Genomic DNA, 23,761 nt, shown 5'->3' with positions numbered 1-23,761 from the left:
ATTTAGTGACAACGCTTTCAAATTGAGTTCACTGTCTGCACAGATTCAATACAAAATATTTCAAACTAATATGAAACAATGACAGAAAATTGTCATCTTTGTTTGAACTATGTGTTTAATACAGAAAGGCGCAAACCTTGTTTGAAGTTCCAGCAGAATATACGGAAATTAAGTCTTTGTTAATGGAGCTACACCATGATCCTGTGGCCTAAACTAAATAAATCAGGCCTCAGCACGCGCCTCAAGCTGAATTAACTAGGTTTGCATCGACAGGTTCACAGACATTTCCACTCACATGTAACACAGTAAGCCATTTACACTAAAAGAGAGTGGTATTGATCATATGTTATTTTACAAGGTGATATATGTATATTTTATGAGGTAATGTATGTATTTACTTTCTGTGGAATGCAAGCAGGCACATGAACTTTCCTCCTACTCTTAGAAGATATTATCATTTCCTGCTGGACCAGCTGAGATAAATACTGGCAGATTTGTGTAAAACATATAGCATAAATATGTGAGATGGTTATTGAAAAAGTCAGTGGGGAGTTTTGTATTCTGAGTCCTTATCCTTTAACCTGTCCTTGAACACTCAAACATTCAAATGAATGAAGCTGTGGATTGGGGAGGAAGTCGACTTGCAGGTATCTGCATGCAGAAAAGTGAGAGAGAGTGTGTAGGTGTGTGTGCTACACATGCATGTGTGCATTTGGTGGATGAGTGGATTGCTTGATTATTTGGATGGCTGGAGAAAGACAGAAGGAAAGGAATAATGAGGGCAGGATTTGGGGTGTAAACACTCATTGTAAGACAGTCACCTGTATGCATGTTTCTATTGGGTTTTAGTGCACCTGCACATTTAAAAAGATTCAGAGATATTTCTGGTGCATTAAAGCTGGTGTTAATACCATCGTGCATATCTAAATAAACACCTGAAATATATTTAACAGAAATAGTTCACATTGTTTAGTTCAAACACAAGAAAATGCAAGTGACTGTTGCTGTAACAATGTTTGCATACAGTATGCTTGTTCCACAGCAAATATTGTGACTTACTGAAATGGGGCATGATAGAATTTCACCATAGGGGTCCTTCCTTTGCTTTCCCATGCCAGAAGCAGAGAAAAGACTCAGTATTATCTGTCCATTGCTCTCTATTTTGTGTTTGTTTCCAGCCTCTTTGTTTATGGGCTGGGGTTGCAATGGCTGGAAGTGAGTTGAAAAGTAATCTGAGATGTTTTACAGTAATTAGTCGTCTTTGTTGCTGCTGTGGAGACTGCTGCACTGACTCTGAATGCGGAAAGAGGGGACTGCAAGGGGGATGGGGTGAATGTGTGAGAGGGTGGGTAGCAGGGTGGGTGTGGGTCCCTTCTTTTGTAGCATGCACTTCTCTCCCTCGCCATCGAGAGGGGGAATGGGCTGAGGCAGCTGTCACTTAACATGTGAATGTTTCGAGGGCAGCCCAGGGGTCTTTAGAAAACTCTCCTTTTTTTGCCCACCACCCACCCCATTTTTCAAGCAGAAGCAGCATGGAGTTTCTGAGCCACAGTCAGATCCAGAGGAGGGGCTTTGTTGGATGAGAAGGGGGAGAGAGTGAGAGAAAAAGCCTAGGGAAGGTAAAGGGGGCACTTTGCCGCCTAGCTGCCTGGTACAGGAGCAACCTGAGCAGCAGAAGCGCTGGTGAGAATGCCACCGCCTTGTCATTATATGGAACTGGCACAATCTGACCTCCATGTGAAAACTGCTCTTGGCTGGGAACTGTGGGAGTTCAACTGAGCCGTTGGAATACATTGTCTCCATCTGGGCGCACTATCCCATCAGCGGCGTTAACAAGGAAGGAATTCCTCTATCACTGCTCCCACAACAAAGAAGAAAGGGAGAGGAGCAGAGCTGGTGGGAGGAGAAGTGAAGTGAAGGGAGGGGAGGGGTGCACTGTGAGGAGAGAGGAGGACATTGTTTGCCTGTGACTGTGGGCAACGGAAAAGCATGAGTTATCAGGGCATGTGTGAGTGTGTTTAGTAAGTGTGTTTGTTTGTGAGCATGTGTGAATGAGAGAACTAGATTGAGTGTGTGTTGACGGGAGTATGGACGTGTATGTGTGTGGGGAGCCATCAGTTTGGGATGTTGGAGCTGGGAGGCCGTTCAAAGGATGCTCAAACAAAGCTGGATTTTTTTTTTCTTTCTCTCCTTTTTGAATGGTGATTGAGGACTGGCTGGATTCCTTTACTCATGCTGTTGCACTCAACTCTGCTTTAGGGTAAGTGTTCAAACCGCCAAAACTGCCAGTGACCCAGGATCAGTCTAGAATGAGTTTGGTTTTGGACTTTGCTGGTCACTGAATGAACTGGGGAACCATGTGACAGTGAATGAGTTCTGACTGAGGAATTTTCTTCACTTATTCTTACAAAGTAAAAAGTACAAGTGCAGCAGGTAATGAAGTATTCCAGCAAAAATAACATCAGTGTGAATGGATCATTCTCATGTAAGTAGATTTTATTAAGTTGAATCTGTAGTTGAAAGGATTCTGATCAGCATTTTTTACATTTCTCAGTAGACAGGCGCTTTTCACTAACCATTCATTTTGCCAAAGCAATGCTTACATTTGGTTATATATATTATACTTTAGATATATTTAGCTTTGTGTTGCATGCCTAGAGGTCTTTGAGATGAACATGTGACCTTGTACAATATCCACCCTAAAATGTTATGAGTCTCATGGGTGAATGCACAGCTGCCATCGTTGATTAGGGACCACTATCATGATTACTACTTCAGGATCCCTCCTAACAGAGACTGACACATAGCAGTGACATGACATTATGGTGCTCTACTGTTGTGATTGATGATTATTGTTCTGCTATAAATTACAAATATAGAACTACTTGAATCATCTAAATGGATCAATCGATGCAGTACATGAGATGAACATTAGATCTTTTGTGTAGTATTTGAATATATGAGGAGATGCAAAATAATCTTGTATATATGTATATACGCATACATGTGCCCCCCAGATTGAGAATAATTAGACTTTAATTGTGAAAATTAAATGTTTGTTTTCTTCCAGACAATAGCATTAGAATTTTTTTTATTTCATATTCTTTTGCCATATCATGGAAAAGCCCCTATACAACAGACATAATCAAATTCATCAGGAAATGGACTGTGGTCATGTATCATAAATCACTGTTGAGAGGAAATAAGGGGATGGGCTGAATTAAGGGCCATTTCAAAATAGGTTAAGTGATGGGATGGTTAGGTCATCGGCAATATGAGTTAAATGGTGGAGTGGTTCCCTGGTTCTCTTTCTAGTATCATTATATTAGAAAGTGAGAGGTGCATATGAGATACAGGCTTGAGGCAGTTTGGGAGGGTTTTTCTGGTTTGCTTTGATTATAGAATAATGTAGGTCACAGCATTGTTATATTCTTTTATGCTTGGGCCAAAAAAAAAAACAAATGCCTAAAAATGATTAATTTGCCTTTTTCAAAATGTATGTTGTTTTTAGCACCCGAGTGGCTCAGTAGACATAATGAAAAAAAAAAAATTGAATATTTGTGTGCAGCACATGTGCACGCTAATGAAACTACTACTCCTCACATACTGTGCTGTGAGAGCACTGTAAAGGCAACTGTGTAATTTAGCAAATGACCACACATGCAGCACAGTAACCAGACACGGCACACCCTCTCTCTCGAATTGTTAACCCATGTGGACATGGCCACAGACACTCTCTCTGCCCTCCTCAAGAGACCATTGGGCAGTGATCTGAGCTAACTGGGTAATCATTGATCTTGGGGCTGGGGCTTTGTCTGGGCACCACTCTCTGATCTGACTGTGTACTCCCCTGTGGATCCCCTGACTGCATCATCTGCTCAGCAGAGACATTCATGATGCAGGTAATTAGTAGCCTAATGCACATCGAGGCATCACATCAAACTAGGTCACGAGTCTACTTTATTTGAAGGCTGTGATATATCTTAACTATTATTAGTTTGGTATTTGAGACACACACACACACACACACGAGATTTGATTGAAATATGGGGTGGATACTGACAGAAGCAGAGAGATGCATATTCAGCATAATTTCGTCTGCCTACAGCTTGACTGTAAGCATTTCTGTAACCATACACCCTATAAATCCACCTCATTTACATTTCAGACAGAAAAAAAAGAGACAACATCCCAATTTTCCCCTTGTTGACCCATATTGGTCCCCTGCAGATCTTTAGTCACCAAGAATGACCTGGGGTAACCTATATAATTCTGAATGGACCAGTCCAACCCCGCCTCAGGGGGACGTACCCAACCTCAACAGGATCCCTCCCTGTGATCTCCTGATGGGCTCACCTCAGCTCCTCTAGACCAAGATAATTACATTCACCTTTAACCCTTCTGTCAAAACAATGAAGGCAGCGAGCTGAGGGGGAAGCAGACGGGCTGACACAGTTTGAAACTGTCACTGTCAGTGTGAGTCTTTTCAGTAATATACTTATTTTGTTCAAATACAATGTTGATGTGCTCATTGTTAGGTTAAAAATTGTCATTCAGGTAAAAAATTGTTATCCAGTGATGTAGCAATAGTAATAAGAGGAAAGCCTGATATCTTATAAGCTCCAGTTGGTGACTATTACAGAATAGTCATAATAAATCTGTGCTTTTTAATAAAGCAATTATTCTGCATACTAATGTATGCTGTTGATTGTTGATTTTACTAACTACCTCCCACAGCCCCCATGCCACTCTGTGTTCCTACTCCCCCTTTCATTTTCACCCCAGAGAAATGAGGTGATGTCTGCGTTTTTATGGCTGTCATATTTGATCAGATCCTTAACGGGTTTCCCAGGACTGGTTGAGGCTGAGTTAGAGAAAGAGCTGGCTGGCTGCCACCGGTTCTCTGTGCCAGGCTAAACAGTGGGATCCTCGACAAGCCTGTCACGTTGATTTCTAAACCCGAAATATTTCAGTTGGTGATGTGAGACAGAGGGGAGCATGTGTGTATGTGGTTGCAAGGAAGACAAAGGGACAGGGTATGTCCTGGCCAAGAATCTCTGCTGTAGTTCCCTGTGGTCTCTCCACGTCAAGAATAGGGCAATGGTAGCACAGAAATGTACCAAATGAAGGATGTGCGAGATGGTTTCATTTTGTCTCATAGCAGTTTTCTGAAGATACAAGCTTTGGCAAGCAGTATTTTGTGATTTTGAAGTAGGAATGTTGTACTTTTAAAGAAAGAACAGCAGTGGTATGTGTTTTGTTGATTTGCACAACACACAATGTGCATTTGTTCACGTCATGATGACCCAGAGCCCCCTTGTCTTATTTTAGGTAGCTGAAGGAACCCCCGCATGCATGGCCGAGGGGCCTTACCTCACCTATTACCTCACTAGCCTCTGGGCTGAAGGATTATGGGAAACCTCATCACCCGGCCCAGCTGCCTGGGCCAGAAGTCCAAGCATGTGAGGTCAGACGAGGACTTCCTGAAAGAGTGCTACCAGCGACGAAGAGAGTGGCAGGCCCCAGAGCAACATGAGGACACCAAACAAGAAGAGGCTGGCAAAGACAAAGCCAGAGAGGGTGCCGACAAGGAAAGAGAGGTTGAGAGAGACAAAGAGGCACAGGAAATTGACTTTAAGCGGGAGGAGGGGACTCATACTCCCATTTCAGACAAACCCCTCCGCAGCTCCCCTGCCTCCACAATCAGGAGTAGCAGTACTCTGGAAAACGCCTGGCACAGCAGCCCTTCACCAATAAAAACGTCCCGAAATGGGACACTAACAAGGAGAACAGTGCCTCCAGATTTTGCCAGATCCCCCCTGGCTCATCTGGACAAGAGTACTGCAGAAAGGAGGGCCAGCTTCCAGAGGAGAGACTCTAGAGAAGGGAGTCCCTGGTCCTGGAAGACTGTGGCATCACGGGAGGTTACAGAAGTGACGGAGGTGACAGAGACGATCGTAACTGAAATCGTAGAAGTGACAGAGTATCCAGCAGGAGATAAAGGAGGGGACCCAATAGTCACCAGAACTGTTAGAGTCCTGAATGGGGTGGCCGAGGAACTCGCTGAGGTTGATAAAAACAACAACTTTTAACAACACCATATCTCATATATCTTCCATTTCATTCTTTCCTCTTCTCATCAAACCAGCCATTCTGACCTTAGTCTCTTTCCTTAAATATAATAATGTAAAAATAATGTTTTCTTCCAATGACATGGTGGTGGGTCTTTTTTTAAGAATTGATGCAACATGTGTCTTTATTTTACAGCTCCAAAGTGATGGACATTCAAGCTCAGACCAGGATTCGAGCCTGGATAGATGGAGGGTATGTTTTATCCTTACCTCTATTATCCTTGTGTTGTGACATCAAAACTGATCATGTGTCCCAGGAAAGCATTTTCATTTTATCATACTTCAGCTAATACTTTGTGATGGTGTTTCTCAAGGGAACAAGATCTGCCTTGGCACTGAGGGATGTGTCAACAGACTCAGAGACTTTTCTCCAAAACCTGGATGCTTTGCTCACATGGGTCTGTGAGATAGAGGAGCTTACAGCCAATCAGAAATCCCCATCCTCTGAGGTCAAAGTGGTGAAAGCACAGCTCCAAGAACAAAAGGTGTGTTATCAGCCACATCACAACACCTCATTACTTGTTCCAAAAAATATCTAGTACTGTAAGCAGAGGGAATACACCTGAAAGGTGCACCTATATAAAGGTATGCTGAGGTCATGGAAAGTGGTCAACTGCTTCCTTTATTATATAAATTCAGTTCTTTTCAGTGGTGAATGGGTTGCATTCATAGCCACAATGAACCTCAGTAAGTCTTTGTGAGCATTTCCCGGGGGTATAAAAACAGCAAGGAAGCTTCTCACCTTTCAGCTGTAATCACACCCATTGTGAGCTCTTTGGATGAGGTGAAACCTGCCTGGTTCCTGACAATGTAAGCTTGACACACAAGACTGGGCGTCCTCCACACTGACACAAAGGCAGGCAAAAAACAAGAATTGGGCTTTCATAACTACTAAATCTTGCTACAAGCAATGAGATTTCTCAGAAATTAAACCTCAAAAACATTTTCTATAATACCGCAGAAAACACGAGAGGGTCATTTCTAATTTAATACTTGTCTTTGTAAAGTCTTTGAAATATGTATCATTTGTGGGACTCTGCCTTTCTACAAACAGGGATAAAATAATAAAGACTCCTCCAACCTCAACCCTTTTGATTTCATTAAGTATGATTTTACCTGAGCATGTCATGTTGTTTTACAGCTGTTACAGCGCCTCCTAACGGATCGCAGGCATAGTATGGCCTCCATGATGTTAGAGGGCCCTCAGCTGGTAGATGCCCATCCAGGAGAGGAGGGGGAGCAGGCAAAGATCAAGCTCTCCACTCTCAAACAGAAGTGGGAGGCTTTACAGCTGGAGGCAGAGCAAAGGTCAGCTACTTTTACTGGCAATGCAACACATTCACTTGGCAAAGCATACTGCATGATAAAAACCTTACTCACCGATGCTAATAATCAGTGGACATTTTCTTGATGGTAGGAGGGCAAGTCTGGAGCTCATTCTGCCCAGGGCCCAGCTCTTCCAGGAAGAAGTAGACAGTCTGCAGCAATGGCTCATATCTGTGGAACAGGCCCTAGCTGAACTACGAAATGCAGAAAGAGTGATGCTGCATCTCTCAGAGGCCACGGATCGGGCCAAGGTTGGAAATCTGCTTTGTATAATTTAATTGCATGTCCAGTGTAGTAAATGTTCATTGTGTTGTTTGAATAGAAAAGTATAACTTTGACACTTTTGCATTTCAACAGGCTCTTGTTGAAGAGATACAACTCAAAACTGCCGAGTTAGGGAAAATACAAAAGTCAGGACATGATCTGATGGAAGCAATTACAGGTAATAATTATCCCCCTGCAGGAGGTTTTGTGTAGAATCTGGTATAGTGGCTGACTGAATCAACTGCATCAGTTCTAAAATAATTATGTCAGTCAATAAAAGTGCATCCTATCAATCCTAAAAACACTGACTCAGGTTGAGTTTTAATACTATCAATATATGCTACAATATTTTGGTCTTACCCTATGCTTGCTGATATGTCCAATATTTGTGATTTGTCCTTTATTTCAGAGGAGGAAGCCCAGCAGGTGCAAGAGAAGATGGATGCTCTGCGTATCCGTTGCTCTGTGCTGAGTCTGAGCAGTCTGGATGTGCTGCAGAGGCTGGAGCAGGCCCTGGAGGCTTCTAGTCGCTGCACCTCAAGCCAGGAGGACCTCCACCTGTGGCTGGGCCGCATTGAGAGGGAGCTCTTGGGAGCAGCAGGAGCACAGACACATGCTGGAGATGCAGTACTGTGTGCAGCTGAGAGACAGAGGGTAATGTTCCCACACACTCCTACAACCAACCAGTGAAAGGTCTTTAGGTTGTATGCAGGAGCCACCTGGCCACCATAGTGTAGGCTCGAAACAAATTAGGTGGTGAAATTGGGGGAGAGATGGACGAGGAGGACGTCGCAATAAAATCAGGCGAGCCGCTAGTCAAAGCAAAAATGTGTAACAGTGTTGTATGTGTAATTATAACACTTTTAACAAACGTTTTCCTTCCTATTTTTTAACTTTGTTATCTAGCTAATTCACCAGCACCTAAGAGCAATTTAGCAAAAAGAACCATGGATATATTTATTATATGTATTATATGTATAATTTGCCAAATTTAAACAGGTTAGCTAAAAAAAAGCAATAAAGAAAGTTTGTTGGGGTGGACTAAGCCGATGCATGTAAAACAGGTGAGGTCCTTTTTTTCAGAGTAAGATTTACATGCATGACAGCTAAATGTGTTCACCAAAACCTCCTTTCAAACAAATGCTGCGTTTCCTTTCAGACATGACTTACCATGTTAATATTTGCCAGATATATCCAGTAGGTCCGTTTTACAGCTGATACGCCGCCAAATAATTGCAGGAAAGACACAAGTGTAGTAAGTAATGTCAACACGGAGACAGAGTCCTCATTAGTGTTATTAGTTCCCCCTGTGTCTAGCAGGATGGCCTGTACCTGCTAGTGAGACTAATTAGCCTGCTGAGGCAAATATTAGGCATCAGAAATAAGCTTCATATGAGAACTACATTTGTATCATATTCTATAGCACGTTTCAAGTATTGTTTTATCAACTGTATTTCTATGTCTATATTTTTTTAAGGTTCATGACTTGGTCTTTACTTTTTTCAAATGCCCATTTCATTTTTAGTATTTTGTTATTTGGTACTGTGCATAATTTTATAATTTTTTTTAATGATAATGTAAATGTTGTAATTATACTTTGTACACACCACATTTATGGCAGAATTATGCCACAGTCAGTATTTGTCCCAAGACACTGACTTTCTGATGATATGCTAAGATACACTTTATTCTTTTTAGCTGGAACAGGCAGTGGTGAAAGAGATGGCTTGGTTCAGAGACACGGCGCTGAGTCTTGAAAAGCTGAAAACCGTTAATCTGGATCCAGAGCTCATAGCAGAACAACTGTATGAGCAGAAGGTCAGGACAAATATTGCTTTGTGTTCATTTCTGAAGTTTTAGAAATTCATTAAAATGATGTTTGGCGTGTGAATTTAATTTGATATATTATGTCCTGAACAGATTCTGGCTGTGGAGATTCTCCAGCACAGGTTCAACATTGAGAAGATGGTGAAGATTTCTGAAATTTTGCTAACATACAGTGATGAAGGAGAAACGGGCGATCTTCGGGTATAGTCTTCACTACATTTTATGCAACAATTGAATGGATTATATAAATGCAGTACTAAAGATTTCAAATTTCTTTATTTTACTGTCATCAGACCCCAATAGATGTTTTACAGGAGCACTGCAACACCACCTCAGCCACCAATTCCCACGTGGTTCTGCAGCTTGAGCATGCTCAGTCGCTTCTTCTTCAGTTCTCTGAGGGCCTCGCTGAGGTTTCACCCTGGCTAGAAGAAACTCAAACCCTCATTGGGCAGCTCTCCCTGAGCACAATTAGCTATGAAGCATTTCGGGAACAACAGGACCTCTTACAGGTAGAAGAAACCTGCCTCCCGACATTGGAGTGCCAGCTTTTTTCTTCCTTTTCTTTGTCCTGTTCAACAAAGAAGTTCTTTTATACTTTACAGCCTGCAACCATTTTGTTTCGTTCATTTGCGTAATCTATTTCTTGACAGGGTTACTTTTCCACTAGTGTACTATAATGGCATTTCTGTTTTTCAGGTATGACATGAAAAGTGAGACAGTATAATTTTTTTCTATTGTCCTCCCTCCATTTTAGGGATTCCACTCAGATCAGGTTCTTGCTGAAAAAAAGTCTACTCTCCACATTGTGATTAAACCCCCTCTTTATCTCTCTCTTCTGCTCAGGGTCTGAGGGAGTCTATAGCAGAACATAGACCCCTTATTGCACGCGTATGCTCGCTGGCAAAACGCTTGTCAGAACTAAATCCCACTCAGGGAGAAAAGTTCTGTCGCAAGGCTGCAGATGCCGAGGAGCAACATAGAGCCATCAGAGACCGGGTCAGAGAGACTGCCAGTCTTCTAGAGGAGTCATTGCCACGATTCACACAGGTAAGATTGCTTGGATAAAGTAGAAAAGATTATAAATAGCCCTACACAGATGCAATATATTACAATGCACAAAAGCACATAACTTTATATCTTCTCTTGTTTCTGTAGCTGAATGAGAGAATGACTCTGATCAGAGAGAGTCTTGAACGCCTGCGCAGTCGCATACAGACTCCCACCTCACTTCAAGGACTCACCCCAAGGATCCAGGAGCAGCTGCAGGACAACAAGCACACCCTGGCTGAGCTCTCCAAACTGGAGCTGGGCCTCAGCAGTGTCAAGACACAGGCAGATGAGCTGCTGGCCAACACACAGGCAGCTGGTGATGAATCCATCGGCGCAGGTAATCCTCTTCTCAGAAATGATTGCTTGTATACAAATATGATATTGTCCCAAAACAGCAACAAGTTATGGATATAAAAATGCTGCTGGTGCAGTGCTGTTTACTGTAGGGCAGATTTTAAGATATGTCCTTGCTGATCCCAGCAATCCAGGAACGAGTGTCCAGCCTGTCTCAGCTGTGGCTTGAGACACACACTCAGGCCCAGGAGAGGGAAAACTGGCTGCTCAAACTCTTGGATCTTGCCATGAAGTTCTGGAGTGATGTCAGCGATGTCACGGCTGCTCTCAGTGATGCTCAGCAGGCAGTTTTGGACCTCAATGCTAGTCGAACAGACTCTGAAACAATCCGCCAGAGCCTTGAAACCATGCAGGTTTGTCTGGAAAATCTCTTGAACATAAAAAAAAACATATTGCCATCTATAATTATTCACCATGAAACTATATTTAATTTTTATTCTTTCCACTTCAGACTGTTAGGGAGGATATTGACAGTTTACAGGGAGATCTGGACACCCTTGGTGTTCTGGGAATGGACCTGATGTCAGCATGTGGGGATACAGACAAACCAGATGTCACAAGGAGCCTAGATGAAGTAAGCAATAACTTAGATGAAATTATTTTTGTGACATGAAGATGTGTTGACTCAGTTAACACCCTGTCTTTTGCTGTCTTGAAGCTCTATTGCACATGGAACAACTTGAGCAAACTGTGGAACGAATGTCACAAAAAGCTGGAGGAGTCCTTGCAGATGGCACTATACTATCAAGACACTATGCAGGTGTGTGTGTTTGTGTGTGTGTACTTACAGTATATGCTTGCATTATGTGTACAGGCATACCCATATATTAACAAATATGCTATAATCAGTATCATAGCCATGTAAGACAGGACACTTTGGCAAGCACTGCCGGACTCAAGCAGCATACTTATGGCCTCCTGCCAACGACAAAGCTAGTCTTTTATTTTGTTGCAATAGAAAAGTTCAGACACTGGCTTCCTGTGGTTTCACTGTGAGTAAATGACAGATGGTGTGGTCCTCTGCCAAAGGCAAATGAGTTAAATGGTGTAAACTGTGTGAGACGGCATCGAAGGGAAAACTAGATGAAATGTATGCAGCCATATGTATTAGCAAGGATACATGTTTGGCTGTGGAGAACAAAATTTCATTAATGTTACAATCATACAATATGGTAAGAATTAAGGGCTGAGTGGAACAAACAAATTGCACAGATTCTCATTAAATGTGCTTGTATTCACACTTTGTTATTTTTTTGCTAATAGGGTCTTTTTGAGTGGTTGAAGTCAGCTGAGCTGAGGTCTACTGAAGAATTCATGGTAGGAACTGACCTGGAATCAGTTAAAGAACAGCTATGTGATCTCAAGGTGAGTACATCCATACCCAGCAATGAGACTTACTGATAACTAAGCTAATAAGTGTGAGTCTCTCTGGTGTTTCTAAATATGTGTGATGTATTTTATTACAGCATTGAATGTTAGTTCAAACAAATTCGTTCTTTATGTTTTATTTCAGGAATTTAAGCGAGAACTTTACCAGAAGAAGATTGAGATAGAAAGCCTGAACCATCGGTTTGTATGCCGGCTGTCACCAGGATCGGAGCGCCCAGGCTCAGTCTCACCACTGTGTGACTTCAGACTGCGCTGGGACAGCCTGGAGTCAGAGACGGTCAGCAGACAGGTGAGAATATGGAAACAGATGTCAGAAATTAATATAAATGTTATGTTGTCTCAAACTACAATACACAAAATGATGATGATGATGATAATCCAGCATGGAAGTAAGTCGTGTCATCAAGTCACTAAGTTCAAACATTTAATTAGCTGTTCTTATAATGCTATGTCATCTGAAAGCTTTCTATCCACTTGTTACATTTTCAGCATCAGCTGGAGTGTGCTCTGCTGGGCCTGGGTCAGTTTCAAAACACATTGGATGAGCTGCACACATGGCTGTCCCGGACTGCAGAACAACTGCAGGGCTGCCAGCCAATCAGCATCGACCTGCAGGTCTGCGAAATAGAGCTGGCCAAACACAAGGTTAGTGCTTGTCTAATTACATCAATGTGGAGTTGTAGGGCTGTATGGTCAGAGGCCGGCCCTAAGGTAATAAAGCTCTTTCAGACTTTGAAGGTCTCAGAAAATGATAAACCTTGTAACTCAGATTTGCTCAGAGAACTGTGTGTTTATCTGCTAGATAACACTGAACACTTAGCCTTGAATTAATAGCAGTCTTCTGTCTCCTGAAAGTGTTCACCATAGTGTCCACCAGTGTCTGTGCTTTATGTATTAGTTTTGTTTATTTATGCCTTACAAACAGAACACACTGCTAGAATCCTGTCTTTATCTGAACTGAAACAACATTAAGACCAGAAAACACTTATCTCAAACACTTCCACACAATGTTAATACATTTAATTTACATTTACATTTACATTTAATAAATCTCCAACCTCTAATGCTTCCTCCTTCTCAAAGGTCTTGCGTAATGATGTCATGTCCCATGTTCGCACAATGGAGTCACTAAACCAGGCAGGCAGGGGGCTGCTGGAGGTTGGGTCCGGGGACAGTCCACATGGTCTGCAGCCTCGGCTCGAGCAGCTTAATGAAAGCTGGGAGTTTGTTCGGTGTGAGACTGAACGCAGGCAACTGGAACTAGAGAACAGATTGAGTCAGGTGAAGGGAGAAAAGATCCATTATTCTGTTACAATTGCATTAACAGCCATAAGGTAGGTTAGACTAATAGATACATGTGTATATACTACATTATTATACAGTGTAATAGAAGGCAGCATCAGAATATACTATTTTAGTTTCATGTCAGTGTGTGATGGTGCCATCTTGTGGTGAATGCCTGAATAGGAACAAGTAGCCTGTGTATGAATGTACTGCTTTTTTGTCCTAAAGGATACATATATACGTGTGTGTGTGTGTGTGTGTGTGTGTGTGTGTGTGTGTGTATATATAGTAGATTGATGGCAAATGATGTTACATGATGGAACTTTAGACATAAATTATAATGCGGTGAATTGACAACTCTGTTAGGATAGCTGATTTTTTACCGGTTTTATTAATCCTCATCTCATTGATGGATTTTTTTATTACAGGTCCAAGACGTTACAATGGAGATTCAGGATCTTCTGCAGTGGCTTGAGAACACAGACCTGAGATTGTCCTCCTCCAAGACCATGTGGGGAATGCCGGACTCTGCCGGTGAAAGGCTCAGTGCACACTTGGTGAGAGCTTCCAGATATTAATCTGTAAAAATGTATAATATAATCAAGAAAAGAAATATTAGTTCCCCATGAAAATAATTATTTCCACCATATAATCAGATTTTCTTGACTCTGCTTACCCATAACAGGAGCTGTGCAATGAGATGGAATCAAAGCTCCACACCTACACAGATGTGAAGAATGCCATCCACAGGATGCTAGAGAGCGACAACGTTGTGCGGGGATCAAGCACTGAACACAGTCTGTCTATTCTTGAGCAGAAATGGGCATCTGTTTACAGCAAAGTCCAAGAGCGAAAGGTTATTTTACTTTACATAGTCATCATGTATTACCTCAGTTTAATTTTTTTCAGCGTGAACTGGTTTAAATCATAAAAGGAATTAAAGTACATGATTATATTAGAGTGTAATGCTTGTCCCACAGGCTAAGCTTACAGAGGGACTGAGTCTGGCCAAGGAGTTCCACAGCAATGTCCAGGAACTTCTCACTAAGATGAGCAAGTGTGAAGAATCTATTGGGCTTCGTCCCTCTCCCAGCTTTGTCCTGGACACCATTTGTACTCAGCTGCAGGATCACAGGGTATTTCTTTTTATTCTACTGTATTCTTTCTTTCTGTCTCCTTTAGATCCAGAGTTACATATGTTTTTTTAAGTGTTTGCTTTTGGTTCACAAATTACATTTTACTTCTTTTTTACAGGTGTTATTGAACGAGGTGAACAGTTACTGTGAGAAGAAGACGACAGTAGAGAACACAGGCTGTAGGCTAATTGAACTGAGCAGGAAGGAAGACTGCGACGTCATTCATAACCTAATAATGACTGTCCAGGATCGCTACAAAAAGCTGCAGCAACGTACCTCAGAGAGAGGCAGGATGCTGGAGGAGGTCAAAAAGAACGCCAAACAGGTAAACCACTTCATCACCTCCAGTATGAACGGATGACCTTTACCTTCATGCTCATGCACGTGAGCAGTTTGACTAACATGTATCTGTCATTTGTCAGTTCAATGAATCTTGGCGCCTGCTCGTGGACTGGATGACCGAAGTAGAACAGACATTAGACACGCATAAAGAGATTGCTGTATCCCATGAAGAGATTAAACAACAGCTGACTGAACAGAAGGTGGAGTAGGCATCACAATGAACACAACTTGGTTACATACTGTATGTTTATGAGTACCTGTATTGAGCATTTGTTTGGTAATTAGGAGTTCCAGAAACTGCTGAGGTCAAAGAGGCCCATGTATGAGGCCACACTGAAGAGTGGTCGCACACTCCATGAAAGAGCTCAAACCAGTCATGATAGACAACATCTGGAAAACCTGCTGGCTGAACTCAAAGACACATGGGACACCATCAGTGGCAAGTCTATGGAGAGGTAACGAACTTTAGTTAAAGTGTATGAACATATACCACACAGTTTCTTTCAAATACAACAACAATTCTGTTTTGTCTGTTGTGTGTGGTTTTCTCCCAGGCAACATAAGCTGGAGGAAGCACTGCTGTTCTCAGGCAGATTCACTGATGCTCTCCAGGCCCTGAATGACTGGTTGTACAGAGCAGAGCCCCAATTGGCTGAGGATGTTCCTGTTGGTGGAGACATAGACATGGTCAATAATCTAATAGACAAACACAAGGTACACCAGTGACAGTCTCATTTGCTTACATAAATATTATTACCCTTTCAAAAATGAATCTTTGTTATTGATGTTAAGTTGTTGAATCCTAGACTGTATTTTTATGTCAGTTTCCTCACAATCCTGTCCTGTAAGGAAATTGCAGGTTCTCAGCAAATATTCTTTCCCTCAGGCTTTCCAAAAGGAGTTAGGGAAGCGAGCCGGATGCATTAGAACCCTGAAGCGCTCTGTGAGGGATCTGACCAGGAGCAGCACAGCTGATGCTCACTGGCTGCAAGAGCAGATGGATGAACTGGAGGGCCGCTGGGAGGCTGTGTGCAAGTTGTCAGTCAGCAAGCAAGACAGGCTGGAAGCTGCACTCCAGCAGGTAGTTATCCAGCTAAAAAAAAACAAAAAACAAAAAGCAAAAAACTTTGCTGGTATTAGTTTGAGTGTAAACATTTCCAGTATGAATACTGACACTGCTGTTTTAGGACTTATCAATGTACAATTACAGGGCAGTACCTCGAAATTTGACAATTGTTTCTGTTTTTTATGTTAGGCTGAGAAGTTCGATGGCCTCGTCCACTCTTTCATGGAACGCCTTACTGAGGCAGAGAGGATACTGAAATATGGGCTGATACCGGAGGAGGAGGAAAGTTTGCTTGCCTTCCGCAAACAGCACGAGGTCAGTACAACATAATACTTTATCACTCCCTATAGGGAAGTTCATTTTTTCCCATCTTGTCTGTTTCCAGGGAGGTCAAAGGTCAGGGTCTGCTACATAACAACAAGGGAGTGCTGATAAGGATTCAGTATTAGGCTCAAGGGCAGTTAAACAAGGCAATGCTTGAACCCACTTTACCCTTTTGTAGGGTGGGTGCTGTGATCATGAAGCCACTGTTGTATAGGTGAAGGCTATTTAACACACATTATGAGTAAAATGATCAATCAGCTGCATGTTGGGAATGAATGATATGATGTTTTCATGTCATTCCAAGATAATGATCATCCCAAGCGTGTTCCTGCATAAAACCCTGAAAAGTCCTTTTATCTAACCCTCTACAGGAGTCAATGAGTGCTTTGCAGGCTCAGGCTGTGGAGTTAGAGAACATCCAGTGTCTGGGTGAGGAGATCCTGGCTTCCTGTCACCCAGACTCCATAATCACCCTCAAATCTTGGATCAGTGTCACCAAAACCCGCTATGAGGAGGTGAGTGCTTTCTTGACCACATCATAAACAAAAGAAAAATGTATCAGAAATAAATCATATATCATAAATAAATCACAAATTATATCTGGAATTATTAGTTGCTTTTACTTAGGTAACAGAAAATGCTTTTGAGACAGGAAGACATGTTTTCAATAAATAGAAATTTCTAAACATTTGAGAGCATCCAGTTATGCCTGGTTTAAATTACTCCCTGTTCTCCCCCCTTTTTCTGAGTCAGGTTCGAACATGGGCTCAGCAGCAGGGTCAGAAGATCCAGGCCAACTTGGCAGCACAGGAGGCAGAGAGAGAGGAAGTCCAGAGGCTTCTAGACTGGATTTCCTCTGCAGAGGAAGCCCTCAACCTCAGAGACCAAGAGCCTGTGCCTGAAACCACAGAGCAGAACCAGGAACTCATTGAGCAACACACGGTACAATTTGTTCTCTGTTCTATGAGCTGCTGAGAAAACAATCTCGCTGTGCCCTGTGTCAAATCAAGAGTCTCCACCTCATGGTCAGGATGTCCATATGATTTTTTCAATATTTAAATCATAGTATAACCTTTACCACAGTTACAGTATGACTAAATGATTTCCCATTTACAGTGCATTAAGAAGCATCCTTACCATGGCGTATTATTACTGATGTTTCCTCTCTCTAGGTATTCATGGAGGAGTTGAACAAAAAATTACCAGAGGTTGAACATGCCACAAAGTCCTGCAAACATAAGAGCATTCCTAAACAGCACGTGTCTCCCAGCAAAAGGCTGCTCACAAGTAAGCCACCATGGACAGCAGTTAACATGTTAATGATAAAAACAAACATTAATTCACTGATACCATACATCCATGTTGCTGTCTCTCCATCCAGAGAGGAGGAGCACTCTCAAGATGCAGCCTGCTGTTCCAGTCCCCCTGGAGCACCTCGACCCCCAGACCCCACAGCTCTGTCAGCTGGTCAGTCAGTGGCAGAAGCTTTGGCTCCTGGCTGTGGCGAGACAAACCCGTCTGGAACAACACCAGCAAACACTCAAAGAGGTTATTGTGCCTTAAAATATCACTATAACAATCTTAACGGGTTTTAGTGCTAATACATTTGGCCTAGTTTTAATTTGAGGTAACAACCATAGGTAACATGAAAATTTTATGTTTCTGGACAGATGGAAGAATTTGCAAACTTCGACTTCAATATTTGGCGAAAGCGTTACATGCAGTGGATCAGTCATTTGAAGTCACGGATCTTAGACGTATTCCGCAGCATCGACCGCAACCAGGATGGACGCATCAGCCAGAAAGAATTCATCGATTACGTCCTCGCCTCTAGTAAGAGCCACTTGCTCATGAATCACATCACTGCTGTGACCTATGTATCACTTAATTTTGGCTCCCAAAATTCAAAAGATGGGATTTAAAATGCCTAATGAGCATGCTCAGACTTATCTACTTTAGGCCATGAGCCATGTCTACAATATTTAATTAGGTTAGCACAGTTTAAAATCATCTTGTCTTCATACTTCACTCCTGCAGAATTTCCGACCAACTCTTTGGAGATGAATGCGGTGGCAAACATCTTTGACATGAACAGTGATGGCTTCATTGACTACTATGAGTTTGTGAGTGCGCTTCATCCTAGCAGAGATCCCTACAGGAAAACACTGGATGCCGACCAAATCAATGAAGAGGTATGAACTGTGTGTGCATAAGAAAACAGGGAAATTGAGTTGATTCATGAGAGTGGTTCTTTTATTGTGACACTGTCACTCTAACGCATTATTTGTCTTTTTTAGGTGAGTCGACAGGTATCACAGTGCAACTGTCCCAAGAGGTTCCAAGTGGAGCAAATAAGTGCCAACAGATACAGGGTGAGTCTTTTTTTTGTAGACACAAATTCAAAAAATGTTGAAGCAGCTGATTAATCACCTGGTGAGTGTTTGCTGAAAAACATCCTCTGCCACACGGGGCTTGGAGTAAACCTAAAGGACTGTTTTATTATAAACAAAAAGAAATGGGTAATTGGAAAGAGCATGGTTTATAGAAAGCTTATGGAAACATCAGTGACCATCATCTTAAAAGTGGCACAACAATGAAGGCTCAAAATGTACAAAATATTATTATCCTCTGTTTTATTACTTGTGTAACTGTGACCTCAAAGTTATTACATGTATCCTGTCTTTTTGCTGCAGTTTGGAGATTCCCAACAGCTGCGGATGGTTCGTATCCTGCGAAGCACATTGATGGTGCGGGTGGGAGGGGGCTGGACTGCTTTAGATGAGTTCTTGGTCAAGAATGACCCCTGCAGAGGTCAGTGCACTGTTTATAATTCCTGCAAACTGTATTTTCTTAAAATAACAAAGCACACCTGTTATTACTGTAGTATCATGGCATGACTAAAAGTGCTTTACTGGTTATTTGTGTGGAAATCAATCGAAGATACATACAATTTTCTTAAACTCAGTGATAATTATACTAATAGATTATATCTATCCTTGTAATATAAAAAAAAAACAGGATTAGCTCAAAAATACATTGCAAAGCTGAAAACAGCCTGTTTTTCTTAGCCCATCAAAAGTTGACATTTTGGACAGTCAGTACACAAATCTAAAAAACTAAAAAAATACACATCAGCATTTCTAATAAGGCACTATGTTTCTGGTGTAGTTTTAAAAATCTAGTATTTTTTCTAATCTGTATTATCTACCATGTGAACACTGACATTTTTTCCTTAGCTGACTGTTATTGGCAACCTTGCTTTAATTAGTTCCACATACTTGTCTGCTGGCTGTTATTTAAGGTGTGGCTGCTATAAATTACAAGTTTTACAGTATTCTGTGAAATTCTCTTGCTGTGTCACAAACAGTAAAAGGTCGGACCAACCTGAAGATCAAGGAAAAGTACTTGTCCCCTGCAGGAAGCACCTCTAAAGGCTTGACTGTCAGCAGGTCCAACTCCAGCCTCAGCCTCTACAGCAGCGCCTCTGCCCCCACCAGCCCCATGACACGCAAGGCAAGTTTTAAACTATCCTGTTACAAATGGCTGCAGCAGCATCTTGTTTTTTATAGACATAGATTTGTGTAGGTGCTACATGTTTTTCTATCAAAATATCATGACCACAAAGATTTGCAGCCTTTACTGGCGTGCTCAGCATTTACATGTTAAGTAAGTATATTTTTTACACACAACAAAAATGCATCCTGTAGTTCCTACAGTTTCACTCTTTTACCTGCAAAGTTTCAGTTTTCACGTTAACGTAACAAGTTAGACTGCAGAATCTTATCCTATAATACTGAGCAATACAAGGACAGCAGCATTTTCAGTTTTCTTGAAATGTGATTTTAAGAAACATAAAAAACTACATGTGAAAACTCTCCAGAAGCACTTTAAGATATTTTACCATTGAGGTAACATGTCATGTCTAATGTGTCTTGCTTCAGGCATTACTCCGCAGGAGTTTCTCAGGTGACCGCTGCATCCGTCCCAGGAGCTCCATAGCTGCTTTGGGGTCTGATTTACAGTTTGTCACAACAGGGGGGGACAACTCGTCCTCACCATCAGGTCAGCCAACCACCTCAGTTTGTTTTAAGGAATTTTGCTCTGCCATGCATCATGCAGAATTACATTTTTCACTGGATACACACCCATGAAAAATACTTGTGTGTTTATATTCTCTTTCACCCTCCAGATGAAGCTGAGAGGTTACCCACATGATTACCTCTGCCTCTGAGCACCATGTGTATGCTGCAGCGCTGAACCCAAACACACAGCCTTGGGGCCCCAAAACAGAGTGATAAGCAGAAGCATCAGTCACAACTGAAAAGCAGACACTGATGGAAAAGTAGAAGGTCACTAGAGGTGATACTGAAGGGCCTTTAGCTTTGATAAATCTCTGAAAAGATCATGTGTGGACAATGAGGATGTCAGTCCAGATGCAAGATTATTTTGTCCTCTGTTGCATTTCATACACTAGTATCTGATTGCGTAGAGAGTAGAAATTGAGAAGTTCTGCATGGATGCTTATTGCATGATAGCCAGAGCCTTGCTTAAATCAGATTTTGTTTTTTTCCAGCTTGTTATTCATTTGTGGTTGAAAAGAAAAGCAAAGTCAGACAGTACCAGAACCTAATGTAATGCTTCATGGTGAGTAATATGGTGTAACTACTGTAAAAGTGGCATACAGCTAGAACACATTTGTATATGGTACATGAGGGTGTTGTACTGTTTGACTGCCCAAACTAGCATCCAAAAAACACATATACCAAAACCATTACCAAGTGAAGGGTACAGTATACTGTCCTTCAACTTTTTGATATTATTTTTTTATTTCATTCCATGAAGATGATATTGTTGGCAGGGCCACACTGTTTCTGTCTTTTACCTTCTTTTGACACCATGTTTTCAGATAATTATGTATTTTTATTGTTTTGTGTTGTAAGGATGTTTTAAACATTGGAGATTGTGTAATGAACAATGCACTGAAGTGCACCAGGCCATTGTTGATTTGTAGAGATAATTTTCTCAGGATTGGTTTTACCTTTTGATGTGTGGGTTTCTCTGGAACATTACTGTGAAAGTGTAGATGTATTGTTTTCTTTATAACACTACTTCCTAGGAAAGTTTTGTTTAGCACATTATTTTCATTTTGAAAAATGCACTTTTCTGTGTCCAACTACTGATAGGTTGCTAAGTGGGAAATTTGGCAGTCGTCACAAGAATTAATTTTAAAACACAAACCATGATTTAGTTTGTGTTTCATACAAATGTAGAATTTTTACAATTGTGTTTCAGCAGAATGTGCTGGAGGTGATGCTGTATGATTGAGCAGTGTAGTTTTTCAATGGAATCTGCCTTTTTGTTTCCTTGTCTTCCCTTTCCAGCATCTTTTACCAAAAGCAGTATATACGTATATACATCTTCGTTTTCCTGCCTTTGTTTGGTTTCTGTAATTTCCTGTCCACTCAGAAATTCTCACAGCTGTCTTAATTTTATTACTCTTCTTTCAGAGGTGTTTTGGAAACATGACTCTACATCTGTTTCCTCTGAGTTTTATGCTAAAGATACCAATATGCATTGTTTTAGCAAAAAATACTGCAACACATTTACCCTGAGAGAGAAGCAACTGCAGCACCACCATCAGTCCACTGCACAGGCTGTTCAGTGCTGCACTGTGCCTGGCCTTTACTCTGTGGCTTCATTATAGAGCAGTAAATGCTATGTTATCAGCTGTGTAAAGGTATTGTATTTGTAATTGTCCCTTTGTACTAGATCTATCTGGGGTTGAAGACAGTAGCTTATGTACTTAATTGCATTTGGTCTATGCAGTTGTGAAAAAGGTTTTATAAAGTCAAAACTGTTTTTACATGATAAAAGTACCTTTTTCTCTTGGCCTCAATGTGTTGATGTTTGGAGAAGGTTGATAATTTACTGCACTGTAAAAATACAATAGCCAGATTTCATTACTATTGCTATGCACACTAATCTTTCTGTACTGTAAATGTTTCTATACCCAGCACTCATTCTGATGTCTAATTTAGGGAAACTGTAGATGAATGTCACTAATAATTTTAAGTCCACTTGTATAAAAATAAATCTTTTTGTAATAAAATTTTAAAAATTTTCCATGATCATTAATATTATACCATTCTTATGCCTGCAACTGAGGATTTTTGCCACTTGCCGGCAGTGAAAACAAGCTGTGAACACAACACTGACATATCAACAGTTGATCTGGTGAACATACTTCAGCTGTGAAGCAACATTAGCATTCGGTCATGTCTTTGGCCACCTAGCCAATGTAAGTCCAACGCTTGGGCTACATCCACACTAATACGTTTTCATTTTAAAACAAAAATGATCTCTGTCCATACTATCACACCTAAAAACGCATATATACGTGACCATTCATACGTGACTATTCACTGGACATGCAGAAGCCGGTTTAAAGTTTATTAGTTGTATAAAATACTACAAACAAGGAACAGCTAGGGAGGTAGTAGCAATAAAATACAACATTTAACTGCACAGCAGGTGGTAGCAAAGACAACAAGGTCAGTAACACTTGTAATTTGTTATCCATATTGCTTTCACTACTGGTAGTCAAGGCTGATAAGACCCAATCAGGGGAGACCGTGGGTGTCTATATCATTGTTTCTAAAGGTCCGTTTTTGCCCATTCAGACTGCAACGCAACCCCACAATTTTCAAACTAAAATGGGTCCAGCAGCTTTTCCAAAAGTCTCTGTTTTAGGTGGTCGAAAACTCCAAGTAGTGTGGATGGCAGGTGAAAACGTAGCAAAGGAGATGCGTTTTAAAACTAAAATGTAGTCGTGTGGACGTAGCCTCACTCTCTGGCTCTTTATAGCTGGTTTTGTGTGTGTGTGTGTGTGTGTGTGTGTGTGTGTGTGTGCTGTATGTGTGCTGTATGTGTGTATGTTGTGTGTATGTGCGTGCTGGAAACAGCATAATGAGAGCAAAGACAATGAAATGAAACTGTCAAGTTGTCACAAAACTAAAACAATCCAGCTATGAAGCTATGAAGCTCTGTCAAACTGCAGAGCCAGGGGATAATTCTCTGTTATTTGTTCCACTGTTGTAAATACATCTACTATAGCATCTTTAACTTCACTTTGCACACAAGTGCATTAAATTATGTTTAAAAGAGACTGCTACAAAATACTTGAAACTTTTTGTTATATTAGTATAAAGGTGAACCTGCCACATGATGTTAAACTCTCTGACAAGTCAGGATCCAGATTTAAAAGA

At 41.3% G+C, this 23,761-nt stretch overlaps 1 protein-coding gene across 1 annotated transcript; it reads left to right on the top strand.

Annotated features, from left to right (window-relative positions):
- The first annotated feature begins 1,481 nt into the window (after nt 1–1,481).
- macf1b (microtubule actin crosslinking factor 1b) lies at nt 1,482–22,619 on the top strand. The gene is made up of 40 exons (XM_071468868.1): nt 1,482–2,260; nt 5,332–6,068; nt 6,268–6,324; nt 6,446–6,616; nt 7,273–7,439; nt 7,549–7,708; nt 7,815–7,899; nt 8,131–8,375; nt 9,420–9,539; nt 9,642–9,749; nt 9,842–10,060; nt 10,395–10,598; nt 10,707–10,938; nt 11,082–11,308; nt 11,407–11,529; nt 11,614–11,715; nt 12,219–12,320; nt 12,469–12,633; nt 12,834–12,989; nt 13,428–13,625; nt 14,057–14,185; nt 14,314–14,484; nt 14,609–14,764; nt 14,883–15,089; nt 15,187–15,306; nt 15,392–15,561; nt 15,661–15,820; nt 15,993–16,187; nt 16,362–16,487; nt 16,868–17,011; nt 17,250–17,438; nt 17,669–17,783; nt 17,878–18,044; nt 18,167–18,329; nt 18,534–18,688; nt 18,794–18,868; nt 19,190–19,307; nt 19,864–20,009; nt 20,438–20,558; nt 20,686–22,619. Exons 2-40 carry the CDS (start codon nt 5,412–5,414, stop codon nt 20,709–20,711), a joined length of 6,351 nt encoding a protein of 2,116 aa, XP_071324969.1. The 5' UTR covers nt 1,482–2,260; nt 5,332–5,411; the 3' UTR covers nt 20,712–22,619.
- Nucleotides 22,620–23,761: the final 1,142 nt, after the last annotated feature.

Source organism: Trachinotus anak, unplaced genomic scaffold (genome assembly GCF_046630095.1).
Source record: "Trachinotus anak isolate AG129_WGS33_773 ecotype Australia unplaced genomic scaffold, CSIRO_AGI_Tana_v1 ptg000032l, whole genome shotgun sequence".
In the NCBI taxonomy this organism is placed as follows: domain Eukaryota; kingdom Metazoa; phylum Chordata; class Actinopteri; order Carangiformes; family Carangidae; genus Trachinotus; species Trachinotus anak.
Note: the sequence above shows the minus strand (reverse complement) of the source record. Positions and strands in the feature narration are given on the sequence as shown.